The sequence below is a fragment of the Calypte anna genome, chromosome 15 (assembly GCF_003957555.1).
Source record: "Calypte anna isolate BGI_N300 chromosome 15, bCalAnn1_v1.p, whole genome shotgun sequence".
Classification (NCBI taxonomy): Eukaryota; Metazoa; Chordata; class Aves; order Apodiformes; family Trochilidae; genus Calypte; species Calypte anna.
In genome coordinates, this window is record NC_044261.1 from 10,060,908 (window position 1) to 10,086,143 (window position 25,236).

General features: G+C 44.2%; 2 protein-coding genes across 2 annotated transcripts; one reads left to right on the plus strand and one right to left on the minus strand.

The window, feature by feature from the left end:
• Window positions 1-4,429: 4,429 nt before the first annotated feature.
• On the plus strand, window positions 4,430-5,923 carry POP5 (POP5 homolog, ribonuclease P/MRP subunit). Its single transcript, XM_008502810.2, has 5 exons — window positions 4,430-4,528; window positions 4,598-4,740; window positions 4,823-4,972; window positions 5,473-5,556; window positions 5,727-5,923. Exons 1-5 carry the CDS (start codon window positions 4,509-4,511, stop codon window positions 5,825-5,827), a joined length of 498 nt encoding a protein of 165 aa, XP_008501032.1. The 5' UTR covers window positions 4,430-4,508; the 3' UTR covers window positions 5,828-5,923.
• A 342-nt stretch (window positions 5,924-6,265) lies between these two features.
• On the minus strand, window positions 6,266-23,711 carry RNF10 (ring finger protein 10). Its single transcript, XM_030460275.1, has 17 exons — window positions 23,118-23,711; window positions 19,217-19,419; window positions 18,063-18,262; window positions 16,915-17,005; window positions 15,738-15,922; window positions 15,526-15,662; window positions 13,857-14,017; window positions 13,184-13,312; window positions 12,769-13,027; window positions 12,415-12,548; window positions 11,881-11,998; window positions 11,447-11,548; window positions 10,835-10,969; window positions 9,984-10,081; window positions 9,718-9,778; window positions 9,410-9,568; window positions 6,266-8,563 (listed from the first exon to the last, which is right to left on the minus strand). The coding sequence occupies exons 1-17, from the start codon at window positions 23,278-23,280 to the stop codon at window positions 8,487-8,489; spliced, it is 2,412 nt and encodes an 803-aa protein (XP_030316135.1). The 5' UTR covers window positions 23,281-23,711; the 3' UTR covers window positions 6,266-8,486.
• Between the last annotated feature and the right edge of the window lie 1,525 nt (window positions 23,712-25,236).

The window sequence follows — 25,236 nt, forward strand, 5'->3', positions numbered from 1 at the left end:
CCTTAATGCAGAAAGCAAAAAGAAAAGAGAATCCTGAAATACCTAATGTTCCAGTTTTGGCCTTAATTTAATTAACTTGTTTGGAAACTGCTGTTTGCTTCTTGCAGCAGCTTGCTGCAAATAAAAAGTGTGCTGATCTCCCATACAGTGAAGCAGTTGTACTATATTTGATAACTAACATTGCATAAGTGGATAGATATTTTTACTGGGTTTTTAACATGTATCTGTGAGCAAAGTATTTGCAATTATTTCCATTGCAGAGCAGAAGAAAAGTGAAGCTTGGAAGCCTAGGGCCAGCTTCTCACTTGGCACAAAACGTTTTTGTATGCTGTTCTCCAACACTGGCTTTTGCTGCAAAGGAAGGGAAGACTCCTGGCTGTGTGCATTCTCAGCAGCACCTCTCAAACTCATTGACACTTATGCCATTTATCAGATCTTAAAATTTGACTTCAATCTTGCAAACTGGCTTCCAATTTTCGATATCTTAATGGAACATTACCTTACAACACTTGGGATGTCTCTCAGAGCACACAGTCACTATGAATCTGAACTGAAATTTTCTGTTCTTTAGAACAAATAGAACAGGAGCAATTTTTTTATCTTTAGATAAAATAATCAAAGACATGTGAAATTACTATTTTAATCTTCAGTGAGTAGTCCCAGATCACACTGCAAGTCACTGAAAGACACAGAAACAGAATTTGCTTCAAACACATGGCTTTGCAAGACAAATATTTCACGTGGCAGAATGACAGCAAAGATGAGGGCAGTGCTGCAGGCATGGCAGCTCTGGTAGAGAGACCAGCACCCTCTGGCCCATGATAGCTTGGGTGCTCATGATTAGTAATTATATGCTAAAGTGTAGCTTTTATTCCTACATGTATTGATCTGAGGGATCCTGAGCTCAGAAGAGGGGAGGGGAATAGAGAAAATGGAAGAGTAAAAAGGAAGGGACTGAAGGGAGAAGGAAAATGTCCCAAATGTTAAATGAAAGCATCTGCTTGAAAAGCTCCAGGCCAACATGCTCAGAGAGTGCACTCTTCTGTGTCAGTGACCTTGTGAAGATAAACTGAACAAAAAGCTTCTGGCAATATCAGACAGAGGATTTAAGGAGTGGTTTTAATTTTAGCCAGATAGTTTTGTATTTTTGACTGTAGGGTTATCTGGGGATGCAATACACATAGAGTGCCACCCCCAGCTCTGTTACCACACCTGATGGCAAATTCAGTTCTGTGTTTCAAAGGGGGAAGCAAAAATCATGGGTTTGGCTACACAGGTAAATTGTGGTATCACAAGAATGGAGTACCAGTGCATCCTAATTTTACTCAAAATATAATTATGTGGCTACCTTATGCATGAACAACACAGAGAACCTACACTCCAACACAAAATCCCCTGGTTCCTTCTACTCACAATATGTCTTTGTTCTGGATCTCCAGCCTGACAGCTACTTACTATGAAAAAATTGTTTCATTCCCCCTGTGCTTCAGGTACCTCACCTATAAAGTGGAAACATCCCACTTAAAAAGAGTGCAAGGATTCACTAACTGATGTATATTTTTTCAGTGAAAACATTTGCTGGTTATTTTAATTATAGCAAATACATAGAGGTTCTAAGAGCTGTCTGCATACAATAAAACACACATATAATCAGGTCTATTGCAGCTTATTAGCACAATTAATTCTACATAATACAAATGCAGTATAACCCAAAATCAAGAGATTATGAATGCTATATAAATCCAAAATCATAGAATCACAATGTGTTGGGTTGTAAGGGACCTTTAAAGATCATCTAGTCCAACGCCCTTGCAGTGACTAGAGACACCTTTACCTTGATCAGGTTGCTCAGAGCCCCAGCTCTTGATGGGAGTCTAGTTCTTCAAGCTTGGAGTAAAATATCAAATCACTAACTGAAATGGTAATAAAAACAACCTGGACACATTTGGAATAACCCCTCCACATGCACACTACCACACATAATAAACACAAGCTGGGAAAACAAGACCTCAGTATTCCTCCTGCACCCCCCTTGCATCAACACTTGATTGGACAGTCAGTGATGAACACTCATGCTGACAGAGAATCTTCTATCTGGAGTTCTCAAATTGCTTACAAATTGTCTCTAACATGTACAGACAGTGCATGTTATTTCCCCCTGTCCCAAATACTCTCTTCTCCATAACTTCAACTATCCCTAGGCCATATTCTCTCTCCAAACCTACAGGAGAGACATCCATTCTCTCTCTCGGCAGCATTCTTGACCCACTCTTCAAACTCAAGAGCATTTTCTGATTTTTTTTTCTCCCTCAGATTTTCTCTTAGGAGACAGTTCTTTCCCACCTTGGCTGTATAACTCACCATCACTTGCAACAGTTTATTGAATTACCAACACTGGAATCAATACAGCAAAGCTGGCAGAGGATGAGTATGAGGAGGCAGGAAAACAAATGTTGTAACCTTTTAGTGCTGTACTGCCAGCTCAGCACACTGTGATGCCTGACCGGACTCACAGGGCTTGTACCAACAGGCATTCCCTTACAGGGAGCTGTGGTGGCTCAGGGCTGTTCTCTGCATCCTCCAAACCAACAACAGGGAACTAAAGGCAACATGAAATGCAGCAGGGAAGGGCTCTCTCTTTGCACTGTGTCTCTCCTAATCAGCCTTCTGAACCAAAACCAGACGGCTTCCCTACACACGGGGCTCAGCCTGCAGCACGCACAGTGCACACGTCGTATCGGATCACAGGGCAGAGTGCACTCACATGGTCTGCTGGTCAGAGACCCAGCTGCAAGGGGAAGGAAACAAGGGAGGGCACAGATGAAGGCAACCAGGGCAGCATGAGACAACATGAGCCCAGTCAGAGGGTGGATTGGAGGATGCCACCAGAAAGACAGGGGCAGCAGGCAAATAAATACACCTTGGCAGGCATGCTGGGAGGCTAAGAGGGACCTCACTGCACAAACCCATGGGAATATGCTTAATGTCACCAAAAAGGTGAGAATAACTCATCATCTAGAAGCTCACTGCATTGATATATGAAACAGATGACAGATAGATCCCATTTTCAATATTAAAACACAAAGTTGTACAGCAAAGATCAGTGCAGTGCAGTCTCACAGACAAAATGCTTCTATTTGTATCAGCATTAGAAACTGACAAACTTCCTCAGCTCCTGTGAGCATGGCCCAAAAGAACAGGTCTCTTAGGCAGTCTATACTGGACTTTGTACTTTTTTCTCCCCAGGAAACTCGTACTCTGCAGTTTCAGAAAAATATGACTCAACTATGTGATCACAGGTGAATGAGGGAGGAATTAACAGACAAATGGAGAGAGCAGCACAGCAGGCATCTATTTCAGAGGGCAGAAGTTTATCACCTAGGACAGGGTTTCCACTGGGTTTATGATTGTTTTCTTTGTCTAGAATTAAGGTCACTGAAGAAGAGGTTTCCACTCTGAATTAGCAATAAGGTCCCCATTAACTTAAAGTGCTCCAGCCTCCTTTGTGATTTGGCTGCAGGTACCATGGTGAAAGTGTTTCTTCCATGAATTTTACACCGCTCTAACTGGATCTTACTCCCACCTCACATTCAGGTGCTCACCTCATGCCTTTCCTTTAGCCCCCAACCTTCCCCTCTTCCCCGTTTCTTGCCTTGTCAGAGCTCTCCCTGCTTCCTCAGACCATCTGTCAGAGATCACAGCTTTGAAAACCTCTTCAGAAATAATTACAAGAGGTAATTCTGTTTGGCAGTTTGCTCAGCTGTTACATTTGTTAAGACAGTGAGTACACGTCTCAAAACGCTCCATACCCAGAGCCTGCAGAGCTGAGAATGCTGCAGCACAGTTCTGTGAGGCAGCAAAGGCAGAGACACCTTCCAGGAGCACCGGGGTGACACCAGACCCTAACAAAGCCCCCAAAACGGGTCTGTCCTTACCCTCTTCCCCAGGCCCTTCCTGCGGCTCCTGTCAGACGAAGCAGGGGTGTGAGTGCTGGGCTTCCCATCTCCATCACTTCGACTTTTTGGCACAGGACAAGGCGGGCTTACCCGAGGTGGATTGGAGCAGTGGAGCGAAAGGGGCTAATGCCAAGTGAAATAATCTTCAGTACGATCAGCGGAGCTGAGGGGTAGCAGAGGGGCTGGGGGTAGCAGAGGGGCTGGGGGTAGCAGAGGGGCTGAGGGGTAGCAGAGGGGCTGAGGGTCTGGGGTTCCCTTCTTGCCGCCTCCTCCTCCTCAACCGCCCCCTCAGGGCGGCCGCGAGCCGCTGGCGCCCCCACGCGGAGGGCGCGGGAAGGCGGCGAGGTCGGCGCGCGAGCAGACCCCGGCGGGAGGGGTGGGGAAAGGCGGCATCGCGCATGCGCACACACACGGCTGCTGGGTGAAGGCGATGAGGGGCCGGGAAGTCCTCCCTCTGCTCCCGCCCCTGCACGACGACGATTGGCTGCAGAGCGCCCGGGCTCCTCGCCTATTGGCTAAGAGCAACGTCAGTCTGGATGGGGCGCCGCCGCCATGGTTCGGTTCAAGAACAGGTGAGGCCAGAGGCGGTACCGCGAGTCCCGGTCCCGGTCCCGTAACGCTGACTCTGCGCTCTCCCGCAGGTACGTGCTGTGCGAAGTGATCTCGGAGGACCCGCGGTGCCGGCAGTGCATCGAGGACCGCGCGGTGGGCCTCGCCATCCGGGAGGCCATCGGGCGGGTGCACGGGGACTACGGCCTGGCCTGCTGCTCCATCTCCTTCACAGGTGCCGCCCCGGGCTCTCTCGGGGGATGAGCGGGCTCCTCCAGGGAGAGCCGCGGCTGAACGCTGCGTGTGTCTCCCCGCAGTGAAGTACCTGAACGCCTACACGGGGACCGTGCTGCTGCGGTGCCGCAAGGATTCCCACAGACTGCTCTGCTCCGCGCTCCCCTTCGTGAGGCAGCTGGAGAGCCGGAACCAGCGCTACCCCTGCGCCCTCAACACTCTGCATGTCGGAGGTGAGTGAGCTGCCCCGGGACTGGAGGCCCCTCCAGGCCTGCTGAGGCGGCAGGACCTCATCTTCTCGCTCTGGGTGTGACGGACGCAGTGTCCTGTGTCACCAACTCAGCAGCTTTTAGCGGAGCTGAGTAAGAAAGAGGCAGCAGCAGGTCACTGTTGAAAGTCTCATTGATTCTCCTTGAACCTTCATCACATTTAACACAAAAGCAGAGCAACAAATACTATATCACGTTATTTTCTTTTCAAAATATATTTTCAAAGTATAGTATTCATGTCCTCAAAATTATCCACTCAGGTTAATTAATGGGCACTGCATGTTAGAAATTATTCTACCACTGAACCTTAGCAATGGGGAAATGAGGCTTATAGCCTCTTAGCACTTACAGTAATGAAGTTGTTATCTGGGGCATTTGTCACTGGATACAATGATCTTCACACTAGCACCTCTGAAACACTGGGTTGTGTAGATTGTTACATACTGTTCTTGTGACTCCTACAGGTACTATAAGAACATGTCAGAAGTTTCTAATTCAGTATAACAGAAGACAGCTGCTGACGTTGTTGCAGAACTGTACAAATGAAGGTGAGCTCCACCAGCTGTTTTCCTAAAACTTGGCCTCAGTCCCTGGGGCTTTTGGACTCTGGGACTTCTGGATTCTTGAACTGAGACATGTTCCTTTTGTAGATGTTGAGGATATTCCAGCATATGTGAAGTGATCAAATTATGACCTTCTGTTGCTCTCTTTATTGCAGAGGAAAGACGGTGTATACAGAAGTCCTTGTTGAGCTGTTCCCTTAAAGAAGAGCAGTCTCAAAGTGGAGATGAGGAAGATGATGGCACAGAGACAGACTGAAGGTTACTTGTTCCTTAGTTACCGTTCACCTCTGTCCTGTACTTGTATAATCAAGATGCTGCCAGAGTTCTTAAATAAATTTAAATAAATAATAAATCAACTCCCTACTGTTATACTTAAGATTACTTGCTTATCTCACTCTGTGAGTCAAACCCACCTGTACACCTAAGGAGTGCAGCAGCTCCCTGTCATCTTCATGCTGAGGTAGAAGTGAGCTTTAGGCAGTTGGCATGGACAAGGAATGTAACTTTTCTCACTTGGTACAGAGAAACCATTAACATTTTCCTGGGTTTTTTACCTTAAGTGCACCTGTTACCCATATGGGTTATCCATTGAGTCACAAAAGCACCAGTTGTGCACATAGGAGCAGAGACTAGAGGGAATGCAAGGCAGAGCTGTAAGGCTCAAGTCCATCCAACCCATTATAAAACTCATAGGTACAAGTACTGCTTAGATATTTATTAAGTTTACACCAATCAGTTACAGGAAAGTAGCATTGCTGGTATTATCTCCTGAATCCATAGGAAACCAAGATAGAACCTGAAGATACTGTCCTGAAGACTGCCCCTGCAGAGAGGACAGTCTTCCTTTCCTGCATCAATTCCCTTGTTCTAGTGCCTGTGAAATGTGGAGGTGAGTTACACCAGCTCCAGCTATTCTGTCTCTCTTCCCAATGCAAAGAAAAATTGATTATAAATGCAGAGATAATAGAACACAATGGGTACTGGTTAGACACTAAGTAGTTACTCCTGTTCCATGGCTTTAAATTACTATAACAATCAGGAAACAACAGTACTGTGAACACAGCTCACTGCATACTTGACTCTTTTACAAAATTGCTTTCTCTGCCCTCACCAGTAGCTTTCCAGTGTGCATGTGAAGCATTAACAGTAAACCAGGTATCTTGTCTGAGGATTTCTGCACTCCAGACAAGCTGTGTTGTCTCCACCACGTGTAGTTAGTTGTGACCAAGCGTGAAGTCAAGCTGGTTTCAGAGAATGTTTTCCAAGTTTCCTCTATCCTCCTGTAGCAGTTGAAGTGTTCTTTCCCTCTCCCCTCCTTTCTCTTTGGTACTGGCTCCCCTGTGCACATGCTGAAGTGCCTTGAGGAAGTACTTGTACTATATGGAGCCTGTTGCTTTCAACTCAAACATCAATATATTGATAGAAATTTTTTAAACAGGGACCCAAGCAATGACTTTACCACTGCTGTTGGAATGCCTGACTCTGGGAGTCAAACTCAAAGCTTCCTTCTTAGGCCAATCACAGTGGCAAAGGGAGAGAGAGCACACCAAACTGAAACCCAGGCAGTGCCAGTGGGGCTGAAGATAACAGACACCCACCAGTCTTGCACTGTAAGTTATTGCCAGCTCCCTGTCACAAATTCTGGCAGCAGGAATGTAAGACTTGAATCTGTGCAGCTCAGTGGTACAGTGCTCCCCACTGATAGGAGAGTTCAGTCACAGCTCAGGCACTGTGCAGTACTGTACGTGGGTGTGCTTAGGAGTTATTGCAACTGTTGGCCTTTACTGGAACATTACACCCAGAGTTCATTTTATTCAACAAAATCCACACCACTTAACTCAGCAGCTCAAACCAAACCACAAGCAGTGCAGAATGTGACCACCCAAAGAAAGAGAGAGGTCCAGAAGAGGCATGTTTTTAGCCTGAGGGGCTTAGCACAGATCAGCTTACATCCCAGAATGAAGCAGAAACAAGCCCTTATCCCAGCACAAGAGACTCCAGTTTCTTTCTGGGGATAAAAGTTATCTACAGACCTCAGCTGTGGGTTGTTCTTCCAACACAAGAGCAGCCAGTGCCAAAACATATTCAGGTAGCTATCAAAAGCCCTAGGGTGGAGTGTTTATTCTAGATGATCAGGTTACAAAGAATGTGTAGCCCATAACTGGCAAAACAAACAAAAAAAAAATTAGCAGCCTCACTCACCCACATTAAAACATATTTGAACAACTGAGAGAAGCCAGGAGGTTCCTCCTACCACTAGTGCCAGAACACATTATGAAATACACAAATTCATCAAGAATCACTCCAAAACCAAACAGCCAAGTTCTGTTTTACACTCACCTCAGCTTTAAATCTTTCCAAGCCAGGAGAACAGGAGGAATTCTTGCTCTTTAGAAAAGAACAGATATAGCAGCTAACACTCTAAAGCCAGGAAGCTCTTTTGCCCATCTCCAGTGCAGCAGAAACCAGTTTCTCAAGAGAGAAGTTTAACAGCTTTACTGAAACAGCACTACTGTCACAGTTGGATGGACTTCTGCCCATGAATACTTCCAGGGAAATAAAGGCTTTCTGCCTCTTCACTTAGGTAATACTGCAGTATTCAGGCAGTGCCACACAGCTGTTAAGGCTTTCATACTGTTTATTAAGCCAAAAGAACTGACTTGGCACGGACTACAGGCCTTGGCTGATTTGTCTCTGGGATGTTTTTCAGAACTTTGTTTCAGTATAAACTGATTAAGCAGCTGGAATTAAAAGATCTTACTTCAACATATACTGACATGGTTTCCTCCTGAACCCTCTTGAAGCCCTGGAAACACAAGTTTAATCTGTTCAAATTGAAATACTTAAACTATAGCAGCAAAACAAAGCAAAACAAAAAGAAAACCAGGAGAGGAAATTTCTCTTGAATAGCAGAATCATTTCGTGTGAACAACAGAGGTGCTGAACAACAACTTCTGCTTCTGTTTCTTTCTTTTCTTGCCTCCCTTTTCCTCTGTGAAGAATTAAAATGATACTGTCATTTCTTCTCACGGAACAGTAAATACAACACAGAAATGGTAACTGGTCTTTCCCAGTCTAAATGACTTTTACAGGTCTGTGAAACTTCCAATGAACTAACTGAACACCAGGCAGATTAAGAAAATAAATAGTGGAGACAAACTAAGGGAGACTCCACTCCACCTCTAATCCTGCCTAACTGATTCTGCAACAGCAGATCCTGGGACAGGCAGCAGTTTGTATCACTGTCAGCCATGTCCAAGAACACTACACCTGGAGCTGACACTTGACTTCACTGAACCTACCAGACCCTCCCATCCAACTCTCTCCATCATTCAGTTCAGTCTCCAAACAGAAGCCAAAGATAAGCACCAGAACTGAGCATTATAAATAAGTTTTATCAGCCAGGACCAGGCTTAGAAGTGAAGTTGATATCAATTTGTTTCAGACTACCTATTTCAAATTTCAGCTAGCAGTTACCTTGACATTTTGGTCAAACTGAAGTGGTAGTTCAGTAGCTCAGGTATTTTTAGTTTAGAAGTGCATAAACTGAACTTCCTCAAGATAAAAATTAAGTTCCAGTAAAGACATGGTAAACATGATTGTCAAAACCCATCTTTGTCCTAACAGAATGTTTTTGATCTTTTTAGCTTCCACTGAGCTGCTTTAAGCTGACAGAAGCTCTGGTCAAACTGTTCACAGCCTGACAATTTTCAGGACTGTTCTGCAGCAAAGTTTTGGTCCCCAAAAATGCTGCTCTCACTTCTCTCAAAGGAAAAAGGGGAAATAGTAATTTTTTTTCACTTCAGAAATTTTTCATGCCTCTCATCCTGCCTTTTACCTGATAAATGATCAGCTGTAGACGGTTTGTCCAGTTTCAGGAGGGCTGCCTCAATTGCTTGGCTGAAGGAATTCTGGAAGCTGGGCACAGGGACACGGTCAGAGCTGTCACTTTCTCCATCACTATCTGCTGGCACAGGGAGAGCCAGAGTGCTCTCATCTGAAAGAAAGAAAATGTCTTGAGAGTCAGAAGGCTTTATAAAACTTCTGCAGAGCCCATGTCCCTCCACACTTGAGATGTTTCTTGGGAAATTACGAGAGTTCTTAGCTTCATGGTAAAGAACTTGAAGTAATACCAGATTTTCTTACCTCTTGCCTTTGGAGCAGATTTAGGCCATGATTCTGGTTTTGCCTTTCCAACTCTCAACATCTATCAAAAGAGTTGCAAGATATGATTAAATCCCATGTTCTCCAACAGTCCTGCACAAAAATCTAGGAACTCCTGCAAGCATGCAGTGTTGTCTCTAAGATTTATCCCACATTGTTTATGTGGAGGAAGCCAACTGTGTTCTCAGCCGAATCCCCAACTAAGACAGAAGTAATCTGGACAAGATTTACTCTGCTACATGGCTTACCTGGGCAAACGAAGGGAAGGGAGACTCTTCCTCTAAACTCCCACAGAGCAATGGGCTGACCTGGCTGGCAGCAGGTGACAGTGGAGTTGGAATAGACTCTACAAAAAAAGCAGCAGGTAATTAGAGACAGCTGCATTTGTCAAAGGCACTTATTATGCTGCTTATGAGGATGAAGCAGAAATAAAGTTTTATTATCTTATGTAATTAACCATTTTCATCTCATCAGTTCCATCCATTAGTCTTGCAGTGAGACCTTTCGGGCTCAATTTTTAAAGGGAGATTTTAAGTTGGGGTGGTGGTGTTTGCTTATTCTGGGATGCTGTGTGGTTGTTTTTCTTTTGGGCTTTTTTGGGAATCTTTTGTCTGGTTTGAGAAAAACATTTAAGAATAGTTTCAGATTTTTATGAACTGCAAGGTAAAACACTTGCTGAAGCATCACTGGACAACAACCTAACTGAGTGCTCATCAACTGTGTTTTATTTTAGTATAAAGTGGTGAGGAAGATGAGAGAGGGTAGAAAGACAAAATGCCAATAGCGTTTTACTGGCATACAAACTTTTCTTCCTTTTTCAGATTTTTTTTCCTTTCTTCTGCCTCAGCCAAGATTTAAAACATGGGGTAATTACAGTGCAGATATCATACTGTCAAGTAAATCTCATACTGTGAACCAAAGGTAGTAAAAAGCAGACAAAGGATAAGAACACTTCTTAGCCATGTCAGCCTTTTGTGCATGAACTCATGAACAACCTAGGAAAGCAGCAGTCCTTGATTTTAATATCTTAACTTGATGACCTGAGCACTAGATCCCCAAAAGAATGATCAAGAGGTAGATGTGTTTTCCAGATGCTCACCTGTCTGAAACACAGGACTTCTGCCAAGAGGAGACAGACAGAAGCTCTGATGATCAATGCTGTTAGTTTCTCCAGAGCAAGTGGTAAAAGCAGGGAACTGCTGCAGATTCTCTAAAGCAATATGGACCTCTGGATCTAGAAAGAGGTTTGGGTAGGACTGTCAATATGCAAGTTGTTTCAGGAGTCTAGGAGGTACCGATTCAATTTTCTTTCCACCCTCTATTTTGGAGCCCAGTACAAGCCCTGCTGCTGGATGGAAGCAGTTCCTAGGCATTTTTTTTTCCTCCAATTTTCTATCTGTATAGTGAATACTATAAAAACAGAAACTAAAAATCCTGAGATCTATACAGACCATGGAGATAGCTGTGCCCTTAAATGCCCTCTGTCTCTCCCATAACATGTCTCTCCCATAAGTATGAAGCAATTGCATAACATCATTTAACATCCTGACTGACCCAGCTGTAACACAGACGTTGTTTCTAATACTTTGTAATCTTTTTCCAAGTGCACACTGCAAAATAAGGGCTTTAGAGCTCATCCTAGAGCTCAAGGAATCAGCTCAGAAACTAAAGATGGCTGGAAATCCACCAGTTATGCTCAAGCATGACTTACATTTTCCCTGTTTCTTGTTTTCTTCTATCTCAATTCTGCGTTCACGTCGTCGTTCATCACGAGCTTTCTTCTGCCGGAGACGTTTCCTTTTTTCAAGGTCATCTAGGAGCAATGCACAGCATTGGGTATAAAAATCTCTACACCAATATTTTGTCAATATTTTCTCCAGCTTTGAAAACAATTCAGTTTACATTTCAGTGTTCAGTTACAACAAATCAGTAACAAAACATGCTTACAAACAACATATGCTCTCTCAAGCATCAGGCTTTTTATTCTTTGTGTAATTGTTGTCTATAAAAGCAGTAAATTGGTGTTGTTCTGTCTAGAAGTCATCAGACAGCTGGTGCAAAAGAAGTAAAGCTGTTCTTTTTTTTGCCACCACAGGATAAGAGCAACTTCCCCTTCAGCCTCACAGATATGAGAAAGGTACCAACCTGAAAACAACTCTAAGGTCTCCTTAGAGATGATGGGTGGCTTCAGAGCCAGTTCACAAATGCTGAACTCACAGGTCAGAGGCAAATGGCAGAGGTAACGATGACGCTGTCTGATATCCTGATAACAAAAGAGCAGATCTATTATCACAACATCACAGATATATCATCCCAAGGTCTAGAGACTGACATAGTGATGGAGATATAACACCCATCATTCAAAGATGATTGATCTGTCTGGTTCAAGCTGTATTATATGGGAAAGAAATTTACTTTTTTTAGAGACAGCTTCAAAACCAAACCAATCTTATGCTTGCCATTCTCTTCTAGAACTTGCCACCTTCTGAAACTAACAAAAAGCTAGACCACAGCCTACTGAAAATGCAGCATAAGTTACTGCACCTTACACAGATGCCCACCAAAGCCTACCCAGTTGCCAATTATTTATTACTGAAGTTAAAGAGTCTCATCTGCCCACTGTAGTCATCAATCAGCTAAAACAAGGGCGTTTAAGTATTAAGAGGCCAAAATAACTACCTCTGTCATTGAGTAGCCAGTTATCTCCACTACAGCTGCAGTTATCTTCTCTGGGCTCTTCTCCAAGCTGCCATATTCACGAACAAGGCATCGAACATTCACAGGGTGAAGGTACATGCACTGCCCATCCTCCGCTGTAAGAGAAAATATCACCACTTGTTCTTTGTCTGGTAATCTTCAAAACCCTTTTCCCCACCTCAGTACTTCTCCAGTAAAAAACTTAAACCTCCCTCCTGAGTTTGTGTGGGACCTTTATCACACAGGGGTTAACTGGATCTCATGAAGTCACAAACATTTTCCTCAAAAAGGATGCCAATCTCTGCCCTCATATTTCTAGCATTTCATTGCACTGACCTTGATAGAAATAGTAAAAAAGAGAGCTGCTAAGATGTCCACTGCTAACTGTCTCTTTTGATTCTTGGCAGCTTGGTTCAGCTGGATTTGGTTCTTCTGTTGTGTTCATATCAGGTTCCCCTATGGTGTCCACTTCAGGTACTTCCTCTTCATCCAGCATGGCTTCTTCTGCTTCCACAGGAGGTGAAAAGGAACTTGCCAGATGTGAACAAGGCTCCACAAGCTCCTCATCAAATGCAGAGAGATATTCCACACCACACTATCACAGCAGAGAGTGCACAGTTAGTACCACATCATTCCCTTTACAAGGTTATCATCTCTGCAAAAATCTTTGGCATCATTTCACCATACACTGCAGTGTAAAGTGGCAGAATTAAGTATTAACAAGATCTGCCAGAGCAGAGTTGTCACACACCTTTTTCTCTTGGGGAAGTGCAGGCTCCACAGCCTTGGAGCTTTCTAGGACCAATTGTTCTACAGCTGCATTGATTCCAGCAATACCATTTTTCTTATCCTGGTCAGCAGATAGTGCTGCTTCTCGCTCCTACAGGCAATTCAGAAAGAAAAGTTTCAATTTACTATTTAAGCCAGTAGACTATCACTATAGTTATTTTTAGTCTTGAATTATACTTCAAGTTATGCTAGATCTATAATTCATCTGTGAGAAGGAGTAAGCCTTGAATAGAGGCTTCTTGTTACTGTAGAGCACACCCATTGTAGAATGCCTAAAGGCTCTGATGTTCTACACATTTGCTCATGTCTGTCAGGTAGGAGTTAGAAGTTATGCCAGACATTGCTGGATATAAAAGGGAAACACATCTTCCTCTGAAAGCTGAACTCCTCTACAAATAACAAACGAATACCATTCAGTAAAAAGCATTCTGTTATCCTGAACATCGTGCCAGATACCTAAGGTCCAAAGGTTATAGTTTCCTCCTAGATTTATAATGCTATTCTAGCAGCAAACATCACCACCTTACATGTATGTACATCCTGGAGACCAGAATAATCACATACAACTGCTTAAGCAGCAGAACAGAGATGCTCAGTACTCAATATGCTCTTAAAGCCTGCAAAGAGGTTCTCACCTTAAGTTCCTGGATAGCTGCTTCAATAAAGCAAGCCTCTGGGGTGTGTTTTTCTTCCTCATACTGTTTTAGTAATGCTGCTTTCTCCTCCAGGATCACCAGCTGCAAGACCTGCTCCCTAGATGCCAGAAGCAGCTTTGAATACTGACTGTGCTGATCATCTGAACAGAAAGAGCACCAAATCATTAACATCCACTTGTAGAGGCACCAGTTTAAACTGCTGTTTCTTCCAAAGGTTTGTTACTGCTCAATTTTATGAGTTAATCCACCCCAGGGCAGACAACACTTACTAAGAATTTTATACCTGCCCTGCTTCACACATCTCCCTCAGTTGCCACACATCAAAAAAGTATAAATTTCTGTGCTGTGGAAGCATCATCTTTCAGAAACCTTGAGTGATAAAAACTTCATGCAACAATGCAGTCTGCAGCTTCTTCCTCTTTCCCACACACTGTAAAATATCACAGCTAGAAAGTTCTGCAGAAGTGACCTCTGTTTCAGCTTGAACTTGTTTGTAAGCACACAAGTATAAAAAAATCAAGCAAAACATTATCATGAGCTTTCATTATCAAGCACAGCAGAAATAGGCTAAAGAATTGCAAGTAGAGCAAAAAGTAGTCTTTGTTATTAGAGAGCTATCTTATCTGTAAACTTTAGAGTAACCATAGCATATTAGTACAGTCCCTATACTCACTGCTCCCCAAGGGTCCAACCTTGTCTGTAGAACACCAAGTTAATGCTCAAGTTAATGCTGAATTTGCTGTGTTTAGAATGTTCCTGCACGATGTACTCTAGGTGGCCCTGCTCTGGCAGGGGGAGTTGGACTAGATGATCTTTCGAGGTCCCTTCTAACCCCTAGGATTCTATGATTCTATGATTTATTTTGTTTGGTTTATGAAAGTATTTAAAGTCCTTCACTTTCAAATACTGAGAAACATGTAAGCACACACACTGCATGCTGGTTACCCATCATGTGTTCAGAGGTTTGACTTTTTACAGAGTATAAATGCACACAGCCTTTCATAAATGTGACTACAAAATGAAGGGTGCTAAGACAGCCCATAAAACAGTAATGTTATTCCTTTAGTCACAACTTTTTTGTGATACTAACATATAAGATGATGATGTATTAGTCATAGTACTTGACTGAAGAAAACTGAAGTAGTCAGGCAACAGATATTTGGAAGTTTTGCACTAAGTTTGATCATTTCCCCATATCATTCACAGATTTTAGTAGACAAGTGAAAACCTTGTTAAAGATTACATCCTTGAAATAGTTTAGAAACAGAGACAGTTATTTTTGCTAAGCTGTATAACAAGGATCCAGGAGGCAAAAAGGGACACTGAAGAGCCCACAAAAGCAGCAGGAGTCACACCATTGACTGTACAATACAAAATACACAGCAAATGCATACCAGTGATAAAGAATGCTCATGGTGCAATAATGTGAAGTGAAACAGCAAAGACTAAAAAAAAAAAAAAGAAAAAACAAAGCCAACCAAAAACACAGGCAGACATCTTGTTATTAATATTATTGATGTGTGGTCATTAAGGTTTTCAGCAGCTAAAACCCACGTGACAACATGGTGATGCCATGGTAAATCCTCTCTACCCAAGTCTTAGAAGAGTTTGGAGCAGGATGCCAACCCCCAGTGCTCAGTACACTCACCTCCAATGCAAACAGGCTGCACCACATTCATCCACTGAGATTTGGGCAGTGCTGTCAGAACACCTTTCTCTCTTCTCATAAGTTGCATGGTAATGATATCACCAATTGCATATTGGCGTGTTTCCATAGCAACAACACTGCAATGTAAGGAGGAGGTTAGTAGGATAAAAATAACATTCCAAGAAGATGCATCAGTTTATATCAAATCTCACCTCTTGAGGTCCTTCTTGTGAACAGAGCTATAACAAATAGGACATTTACTCCAGGCCTTTTCACTCAAGGAGAGATAGTGAAGGATACATGCCCAACAGAAGATATGTCCACAGCGGGTGATCTTTGCTGCAGTTGGTGGGTACAGACATATTGGGCAAGAGGGCACTTCATGGCTACAAATTCTCTGAAATGGCATGAGAAGAGTACAAGCTTTAGACTTGGAAATCAGCTCCTGTGCTGCAGAATAAGCCAACTGTAAGATCTACTCTAACATACTAATCTTCCAGCTCTTTAGACTGCTTATTTAGAAAGAAATGAAGTACACTGTGAACTAAGAACACCTTCAGACTACATGGAATTAACTTCAAAGTCACCCATCTGAAATGTCTACTCTAATGACATCAAAAAAGTGATTCTTCTCATGTTTCCCATCATATATTCATCATCTCTAAGAGCAGCATCTTCATCAACCCAACTCAGACAGTGAGGAGACAGCTGTCACATCACTTACACAAGCAGACTTGTGCAGCCCTGTTTAACTGTGAGGCTGAACTTACCTATTTCCATGAACAAGCCAGTTTAGTCAGGCACTCTGTTAGCATCTGTACGTCGCAGAGACAACTGCCACACAAGCACCTAGATTTTTCAGCTCCCTTGTATTGTCAGGTACCAGTATGGCTACACCACACAAAGATTACTCTTGGCTGATATTAAGTTTCTACTTGAGGCAGCCCAAACTTCTGACCACACTTCTCAAGAGATTTTTCATTTTGTTGCTAGGCAAGATGGACCACCTATGCACAAAATAATTCTTCAAAACTCTACACTCCAGTCCTTTTCCATGGACTCCTGCCCAAGTTTTCTGTTAATATCTCGATCACAAGGACTCTGTCTACAGAATGTCAGATACTATTTTTGATGAGCTCCCATCTGCGAAAGCAAGGAGAAGCTGCTAATTTTCCTAATAGATTTTAGCACTTCTCTTTTCCTGTCATGAAAGTATTTGATAATATATTCCATGACAGATCTTTCCCAGTATTGTGGGAGTGACAGAAGAGGCCTTAACTCAAAAACAGCTGAGGTTTACGTAACATCACAGAGATAAAGAGGCAGTGAAAGACAGGGTGAGCTTCTCAAGGAGAGTAATAAAAAAAAATCTAGCCCATCACAACTGACCACTTGCTCCACAAAGTCCCAGTTGACCAAGGTATCTGGATCAGCAAAGTGGACTGTGTAATCCTGTTCTTCAGAGACAACAAACTGGCAGCTGGGGAAAGGCAAAGAGACAGATGATCCACTCAGTTGTTTCTAAAAATTCTTTGAAAACAGTCCTATAGGATTCTCTGAGCTTCTTCTTTGTCCAGCAGAAAACTGCTGGATGCAGTCAGTAAATTCTACTACCATTAAACAAAGAGTTCAATTCACAACCACATTTCCAGAATACAGGTGTGTCTATTTTCAGTTAGACACAATATCACATACTAACTACAGAATGAGCCAGACTGAGTGGTTTTCCAGAAACATGTAGGGAACAGCCAGCTCCATCAGGGATCTATTAAAAAAAACAGGGAAGCCACAATTGGAAAAAATATGCCAACAAAAACTACAATGCCTGGGTTTCCTGCAAAGAGGCTTCACTACAAGAAGGCACATAAAAATAGGGAAAAATCAGGAGTATCTATGCTGAGAATAGTTTTTATTATCTTTAACATGATCAAATACAGAAGTCCTGAACACACATCAAATTCCAGTGAAAGTGACCAGTATTTCCAGTCAAAAGCAATTCTGCTGCTGGATTACTATACTGATCATCATTTGGGTTATACTAGATACCTAGGAGCCTGGGGAAAAAAAAAAATTAATCAATGGCTTAAGAAATAAGACTCATATGAATAATTGCTTCTGGGACTTAAAAATTCACATTAGCTTTCATCCAACAACTGCAATCCCTACTATATCTCAACATACTTGTTGTTTTTTTTTTTAAAAAAAAAACCAACACCACCTTCGGTAGGGGAACTGCACAGGTCTTCCCTAGTGGAGCATCACATTCCACAAGGGATGCTACAGTATTAGAGCAGAAGACTAATTGGTTTGTATCTAAAGGACTCACTCTATCAGATACCTTGTAAATAGGTAAACAACCCGATAGATTTTTATCCCTTTCAGGTATAATCATTAGCATTAAAAACACTATGGAGAAGTAACTTCAACCAGGAAAAGCCAAACAAGCAGTCAAGGTCAAACACAATTCCCTGGCTGATCATCCCTCACAGCTCAGTGTCTCTGTGGAAGTCTAAGAGCCCTGCTGGTCTTCCACTCACTTGGCCTGTAGGAAGAGCTCCTTGTTGAAAGGTTTATGTCCCCACTTGTTCCTTTTCCCCCAGTTGCCATGTCCATTCCCATCAAAATGGCCTGCTTGGCCACGGGGTTCAAAAGTGAAGTTCAGTAAGTGGTTCAGATTAATCTTCTTGGGACCAGAGAATTGGGCAGGGCTGAACTCTGCCCGCCGAGCCTCTGCTACCTAAGAGACAACAGCATTTATTAGAACTTGCTAGAATATACAGCAAAACCATCAGTACAAGTTGATATCCAGCCCCCACCAGTGATTACGTACAGATACGCAGCATCCGCTCACTCACCTTCTCCCACTCCAGTTCTGCAAATCAAGCAGTGCAGCGTTAGAAGTGCATGAGAACCTGAAAGTTAGAACTGAGTGGTCTTACCCCATACTGTGCAAGAGGAGGAGAGCATAAAAACAACCCACAGAAGGACAAGTAAAAGCTGGCAAAACAGAGGAAAGCTGATCGAATCCTGGCAATATTCTTTCAGACAGCCAGTAAGTAATACAGAAGTCTGATTACTATTTACACAGGTTGTACTTGTTTGGGTTAGTTTTCATATAACAAAGCAAAGAATGAGAGTTCAACAAAGACAGCAAGTAAGTTCTGACAGTCAGCACTTAGGTGAGCAGTGTTGCTCATCCACTAAAACCAAGAAAAACAAAGTGAAACCAATCAAAACCCACAAATGGTCTACAGTATTTTGACCCACATCAGCATAAAAGCCTCATTCTGGTTTTACTCCACCTTCATGTCATCAAGGTTAACAGGATTACTTTCCCAATCCCACTATGACATGCAAATGTATACACTGAAATAGTTAGACAAAGTCACCTCAGACTTAAAAGCTAGAAACTATTACTAGGTATTTTCATGAGATATGTACATGGCCTGTCTAGGTACCCATTCCTCACACGGTATTTTTAAGTCTCTCAGAGCAGAGAGCTCTCCTCTTCTGTTGTTGCCAAGTTGTTGTGCTCACACTCACTCTGGCATCTCAACGATGTTATCACCTCTTATGGCTCCTGCCCTTCCCAGCCCAGGAGCTGAACACAGAAGACCTATCTAAGCAGGTCAGAGTGATCCTCTCGTCCCAAGAAAGAAGGCCTTGGAGGTATGGCATTACAATTTCTCACCTCATCTCGTCTTCCACCATTACAAGAGCTAAAAAGTCTGCCACTTCCGCCACTACCTCCCCTTTGAGGGGGCATCTTGTTAAAAGCTTTGCTTTTCTGTGAATTGGAGCGACGGGACTGACTGGAAAAGTTCTCATTTTTTGAATAGGAATTTTCTCTTTTACGATTATAACGCTGTTTGGATCCATTTGCATTCTTTCCATCTGAAAGGAAAAAAAAACAAACAGGAATCAGCTTGGCTGTCCATATGTACTGCACCTCAGCCACTGCTTTGGGCTCTGGTTAAAAGGCTTGTGTTTTATCAGGACATCAACCCCCTTAGCAACACAAAGTGTTCCACCCCTAACACTGCCCAACAAACTGGTCAGAGAGTACAAAAGATGGATGTATTTGCTGTGCTTTTATTAGAATGACTGAGTTTTCTTTATCCAGTGAAGTCTCCCACTTTGCAAGACCCCATTCCCTGCTTCAGCTCCGTTCTGCTCCCTATGCTTAAAAAAGACCCTACCAGATACAACTCTGGCTTTAAAATACCCTTTTCTTTCACAAGGTCAACACATGCTAATCGATCTTGAAGCACAAACTCAACACTTTTCCCTTGCAGGGCACATACCAAATATCTAAGTACTAAGTCCACCAACCTTTGCAACGTTTGCCTGAAACCAGCCAGCCCCCAAGTCACACTGGACACTCAGTAAGCATGACATAAACAGTAATACTCATACAGCCCTTAGATCAATCTTACAAAAGCCTATTTAGTTTCCCTTTTCCCACTTTGTAGTCTTCCCCATCCTTTCCTATAAATCTTACATAGTAGGCAAACACACCACTGTGATTCAAGATCATTTCTCATATGGGTAGTTTTCAATACCAGTGTCTCCAGTTTTCCTCTTCCCTGGCACCACTTCCAATCTACTTGAGCATTTAAAACAGATGGAATAGAGAAATTCACACCAAGTCTCACTTTTTGGTTATTTTTTTCTCTCCCACCTTCACCCTCAAAAAGAGAGGGGCAGTGAACTGAAAGGTCTGTGTGTTTTTGCATTACTGAGAATCTCACTTCTTAAGAATAAGTACTAAAGTGGTTTGACTGGGTTTTGTGGTGGCCTGCTGCTTCTTGCTACAGAAGTAAAAGGACACTATCATTACTTTCACATGATATGACAGAGCCACTTTGCAGACAAACTTCATCACCAGAACTGATAATTTACTCTGCTATTTGCCAGGCTAATCCTTTAATTCAGAATTAAACCAACTCCATCAGAACCACAGATGTGTAACTCAAACACATGCTTGCATAGTTTGCAATGCTATAATGCACATCAGGCTAGAAAGACATGGGCTGAGTGTTATCAGGAAAAAAAACATACCAGAAGCTGCCAAGTACTGAGGGTGTGACCAGGTCTGGCTGAATGATTACTTTGATAGACATTTTTTTGAGAGTGTTTGTAGGTAAAAAGGCTATAATCAGCACCACTGAGACTCTGGTTAAAAAAAAAGTAAGTAATTTTGAAGAGGTTTGGACTATTACTTCAGTTATTCAGGAGAAGAGCTTGTCAATTTAGAGTTCAACCACTCTCTTAAATCTGCATTTTCAGTGGAAGAACTAGAGGGGCACATGTCCATTTTGTCTATACCAACTTTGATGTTTCTCTGCAATCATCAACTGCGAAAAAGTAACAGCTCAAGAAGAGAAGTTCAGTCTAAAGTGGGTCTCTACAAGGGCCAGAAACAAGGAACAGCTTGTACTTGCAGCTGACAGAAGAACTGCCTACTACTTACAGTTTTAACACTGTTAGTCACCATCAATATTCTCAGCCAGCTGGTTTACACACATTCCTGTCATACTACAGGACCTTTCAAACAAGCTCCAAGAGCCTTTTGGAGTCACTAGAATGACTCTCACATTTTATAGCAAAGTCCCCTCTACCTGTGTCTTTTTAGGAAGGATCTTATGTAACAGTCTAACAATGATTCAAGTGTGATTTTACTGACTCCAAGTTTACTGTCACAGAACAACACTCTCATGATGATATGATCCCCTGACATCTGTGATTTCTCCTGCTATACATCACATTCATGTCCAAAGATCCAGAGAGAGGAGATCAAGTTCCAAGGATTAAAAGCTGCTCTAGGTGACCACTTCTGTCCTGCAGCTGCAGTGCTGGCTTGCTATGGGGGTGAGAACTGCAGCTTCCTTACATCTTCTTGGGCCTTTTCATTTCAGCAGAGCTGTGCTGAAGCCAACTGCATTGCATAAGGGGTTGGGATGGTGTATCACACTCAAGCCTCAGGGTGATTTCATGAAAACACACTGAAACTACTGCTAAGGCAAACATCCCAGTGAGCAAGAGGTGACTGAGCAGTCACTCACCCAGCTAAGCATGCTCCCAATGTACTGCTAAGGCAACTCAGGAATGTTTGTGAGAACTAATGTTGTCCCTCAGATCTTGAGGACTGCAGAGAAACCCAACAAGCCTATTTTCCCTTAGCTGCTGTACTCCATCCTAATGGGATGTGACTCCTGTTGGTACACTAATATAACCCAAATAAACTTTTCTGATGGAAACTTAGAACTTTAGTTGAAGAACTTTAGTTGAAAGATAGCTGAAACCTAACTTCCACAGGTATCCTATTGCTGAGGAAAAAAAAAAAAAAAGCTTTACAAATCAGTTAAGAATTCTTCCAGTAATGACTGCCTAAAAAGTTCTTCATAAGTCTTTCATGTGTTTGAATTCAAAGTTAAAATTTCACCATAATTGCATAGTAATGCCAAAACCTGGGGAGCTGTGGGTAAGCCACCTCCCTTATCACTCACTGCAGCCTATCCTGTGGAACATAAGTTAATATCAGGTGAAGAGCAGGTAATACTTGGTTACCTAGGACCCAAGCACTTTCAGAAAGTCCAAAAAGGAGTTCAGACCTCTAAGTTACTCATTTTGTCCACGCCCTGTAACACAATGCTGCTTTCTCAAAGACCTGAAGTGACACAGTTGAAACAAGCCAGGGAGGAAGAAGGAAATTAGTACAGCAATGATGTAGCAACCTGTTGACGCTCTCACATGTACTTCAGGACTAAAAACACTAGTTTGAATCACTACTGCCCCACTTCTAGGTTTTAGGAAAAAAAAAAAGATACAAGGGTGCCAGGCACACTCCACTCCCAAACAGGTTTAGCAAACAGGAGGCAGCTCAGGTCTTACGTTGGGAAGACAGCTGACAGGAACCATAATGGCTCCTCCTGACTGCTGTGTCAGCAAAACAAGCTGATTGCAATGACAGAAATAACACTTGGGTTTCAATGCCAGATGTGCAAACATATGTAACTAACTCTGAGCTGCTCCAAAGTAGGTTACTGAACCACAGCCAGTGAGGAGAATGCTGGGTATCGATAGAGGACTTCCCTATGCAAGGTGTAAAATCACACCTGAGTACAGAACAAAGTTAAAGTTTCTCTTACTAAGCCCTGGCAAACATATGTTCCTACTACACAAACAAAGCTTTGGCTCTCAAGCTGATTCCTCCAGTGCTAACAGAGAGAAAGCATTAATCCTTAAAGGCTGAGGAGAGCAGGAACCGCAGCTCACCTAATAGGGAACAAAGCCGGAAGAGGAAGGAAGAAGAATGCAAAAACAAGCAGGGACCTGACACGAAGCCTATCAGAACCCAGCTGGGAGACAAACAACCCGACACGGGGAAGTTCACCTGCACCACAAACCCGACTCCAGCATGAGGCAACCGAACCCCCCCCGGCCTCACCCCCTTCCCCGTCCCGGGCTGCCACCGCTCTGACCCAACCTCGCCAGGGGCCTTCGCCATCGGCCGGGACCCCCAGCCAGAACCCCCTCCCTGCTCCCGCGCCCACAACCGCCCGGGCCCCCTCCTCCGCCTCAGCTCTCACCGCCTTTGGGCTTAGACTCCCCCGCGGCGGGACCGGCCGAAGCGGACCGCGGCTGCTGCCCTTTGCTGCCGGCCGAGGTGCCGGGCGGACCGGAGCCGCAGGGGCTGCTCTTGTCCATTCCGGAGGCGGAGGCGGGGGTCGCGCCGGGCGGGCTCTGCAGCATCAACGGGCGCCCCGGCGGGCGAGCGGCGGCCCTGAGCGGGGGGGCACGGCGGGCACTGGCGGAGCCGGCGGGGGCCCAGGCTCATGGCCCGCGGGGGCGACCGGCGGGGGCGGCGCAGCGCGGACTCGGGCTTCTTCATGGCGACATCTTCTCGCTGCTCAGCTCGAACCGGGAAAGGCCGCGGGAGGCCTGGCCGGGCCTGCGGGGCTCCGGGCGAAGAAGGAAGGCGCTGCTCACGGAGCCCCGCGGGGCCCGGCGCTGCCTGTCGCCCGAGTGGTCGGGGCCACCCAGGCACCCACCGGCTTCTCGGCGCCGCCCCGGCCTCGACCCCGGCTCACCGGAGCCGCCGCCGCTGCCCCGTAATGGCGACGAGTCGCCCGCAGCACTGCCCGGGACCCGGATGGAGCCCTTCCCGGACGGACCCGCGGGCACCACGGGACTCGTAGTCCCCGCCCGCCGCCAAGCACGCCGGGACCTGCAGTCCCCGGGACCGCTCCCTCCTCCCCCGAGCTCCGCACCTGCCCCGCCCGCTCCGAGCTCCCGCCCCGCCACCCAGCCCCGCCCGGCCGGCACAAAGGGCTCGGGACCAACCCCGACCCCTCCGGCAGCGCTCCCCAGCACCCAGCCCCGCACCGCCATGCGGGACGAGGCACCCGCCGGCACAGCGGCACCGAGCGGCCAGAGAGAACGAGCGGGCGGCCCAGACCCATCGCGTCCTTTATTCTCCACAGCGGCTCTCCAAGGGGCAGCAGCAGAACAGAAACAGCTCAGGCTTTGCGGCAGTACATCCAGCAACAAAACAGGGAGAAAATTATAAAAAAAGCCCCCACCCAAACCACATCAGAAGAATCAGAGGGGCTTGGGACAGAAAGAAATAAACCCCACCAGTTCCTAAGCAAGTATGAGCTGACAGTACAAGGGGTTAAGCTTGTGAACTGCTGGCCTGGGAAGGTATAAAGAACCAAGTATTTCCACTGAGCTGTAGCACACAACTGTAAAATTAAAAAGTTACTCTATAAAGCTTAATTTAGGTGTTACTTTTTAAACTTCAGAAGAGCAATTCCCAGGTTTCTTACAAAAAAAAAATAAAAATGTAGTGGTAGAGTGCAAAAGAACAGAGCTAATAAATAACATTTCAGTAGAAGTCTCACAAAAGCCCTTTAACTCCTGCTTGCTCCCTATTATCTATTACCCTCAGAATTAATAACTAAATTATGAGAGTGGATAAGAGTGTTTAGTTACTCTGGGTCTGAGAAAAACTGTCTTACAAAGTCAATCATACACATTCACATAGAAACAAGAGTGCAAACAACACATTGAAAAGAGGGTACAGAACCATAAAACAGAGGCAAAACACTACAATTTTATTAGCAAAGCAGCTTGCTCTGGGAAGAATACAAAGGAAGTGGGTTATGGTTTGGTTTGGGTTTCTTGTTTGTTTGGTTTTGGTTTGGTTTGGTTGTTTTCTATTTTCTCCCTAACTACAATAAACACATCCTAGCAAAAGCCCTGTCCTTGCCCTTCAAGGCCAAGGTCTGCTTCCCCAGCAAGGCTGAAGGCACCAGGCTTCATACTGTTAGCACAACTGTTAGCAACTGAGTAATGAGATCAGAGACCAAGTACCTCTGAGGAGAAAAACAGTAACAGGACCCAAGCTAACGAAGATGGAGCAACTGGTCTCATACATCACAAAATCCTTCCCTCAGAGCATTACCAGGTAGGATTATATTTCCTGTCAAACTCCTATAGAAGAGACCACTAGGAACTCAATATTAAGTGTTGTCTTTGGAGAGTGGAGGAAAGGACTTAAATAGAGGGAACTGTGAAAGAGAAGGGGAAGAAGGGGAAGCGTATGCAAGGGAGACAGAAAGGAACATATCGATATTGGTCTGCAAAGAAAATCTGAATGGAATATCTTGTGTCTGCTGAACTTGCCTCTCTAGAACGACTTACCCA

Bases quoted from the DNA above. Each gene is read 5' to 3' on its own strand.
- RNF10 (XM_030460275.1), bottom strand. From the start codon at position 23,280: ATGCTGCAGAGCCCGCCCGGCGCGACCCCCGCCTCCGCCTCCGGAATG. The intron at 17,006-18,062 runs GTGAGTGGAAGA...GCCTTTCCCCAG, and splicing joins GAGCTCTTCCTACAGGCCAA to CTGCCAGTTTGTTGTCTCTG. The intron at 11,549-11,880 runs GTTGGTACCTTT...CATTGCTCCTAG, and splicing joins GACCTTAGAGTTGTTTTCAG to ATGACCTTGAAAAAAGGAAA.
- POP5 (XM_008502810.2), top strand. From the start codon at position 4,509: ATGGTTCGGTTCAAGAACAG. The intron at 4,529-4,597 runs GTGAGGCCAGAG...GCTCTCCCGCAG, and splicing joins ATGGTTCGGTTCAAGAACAG to GTACGTGCTGTGCGAAGTGA. The intron at 5,557-5,726 runs GTGAGCTCCACC...TCTTTATTGCAG, and splicing joins GCAGAACTGTACAAATGAAG to AGGAAAGACGGTGTATACAG.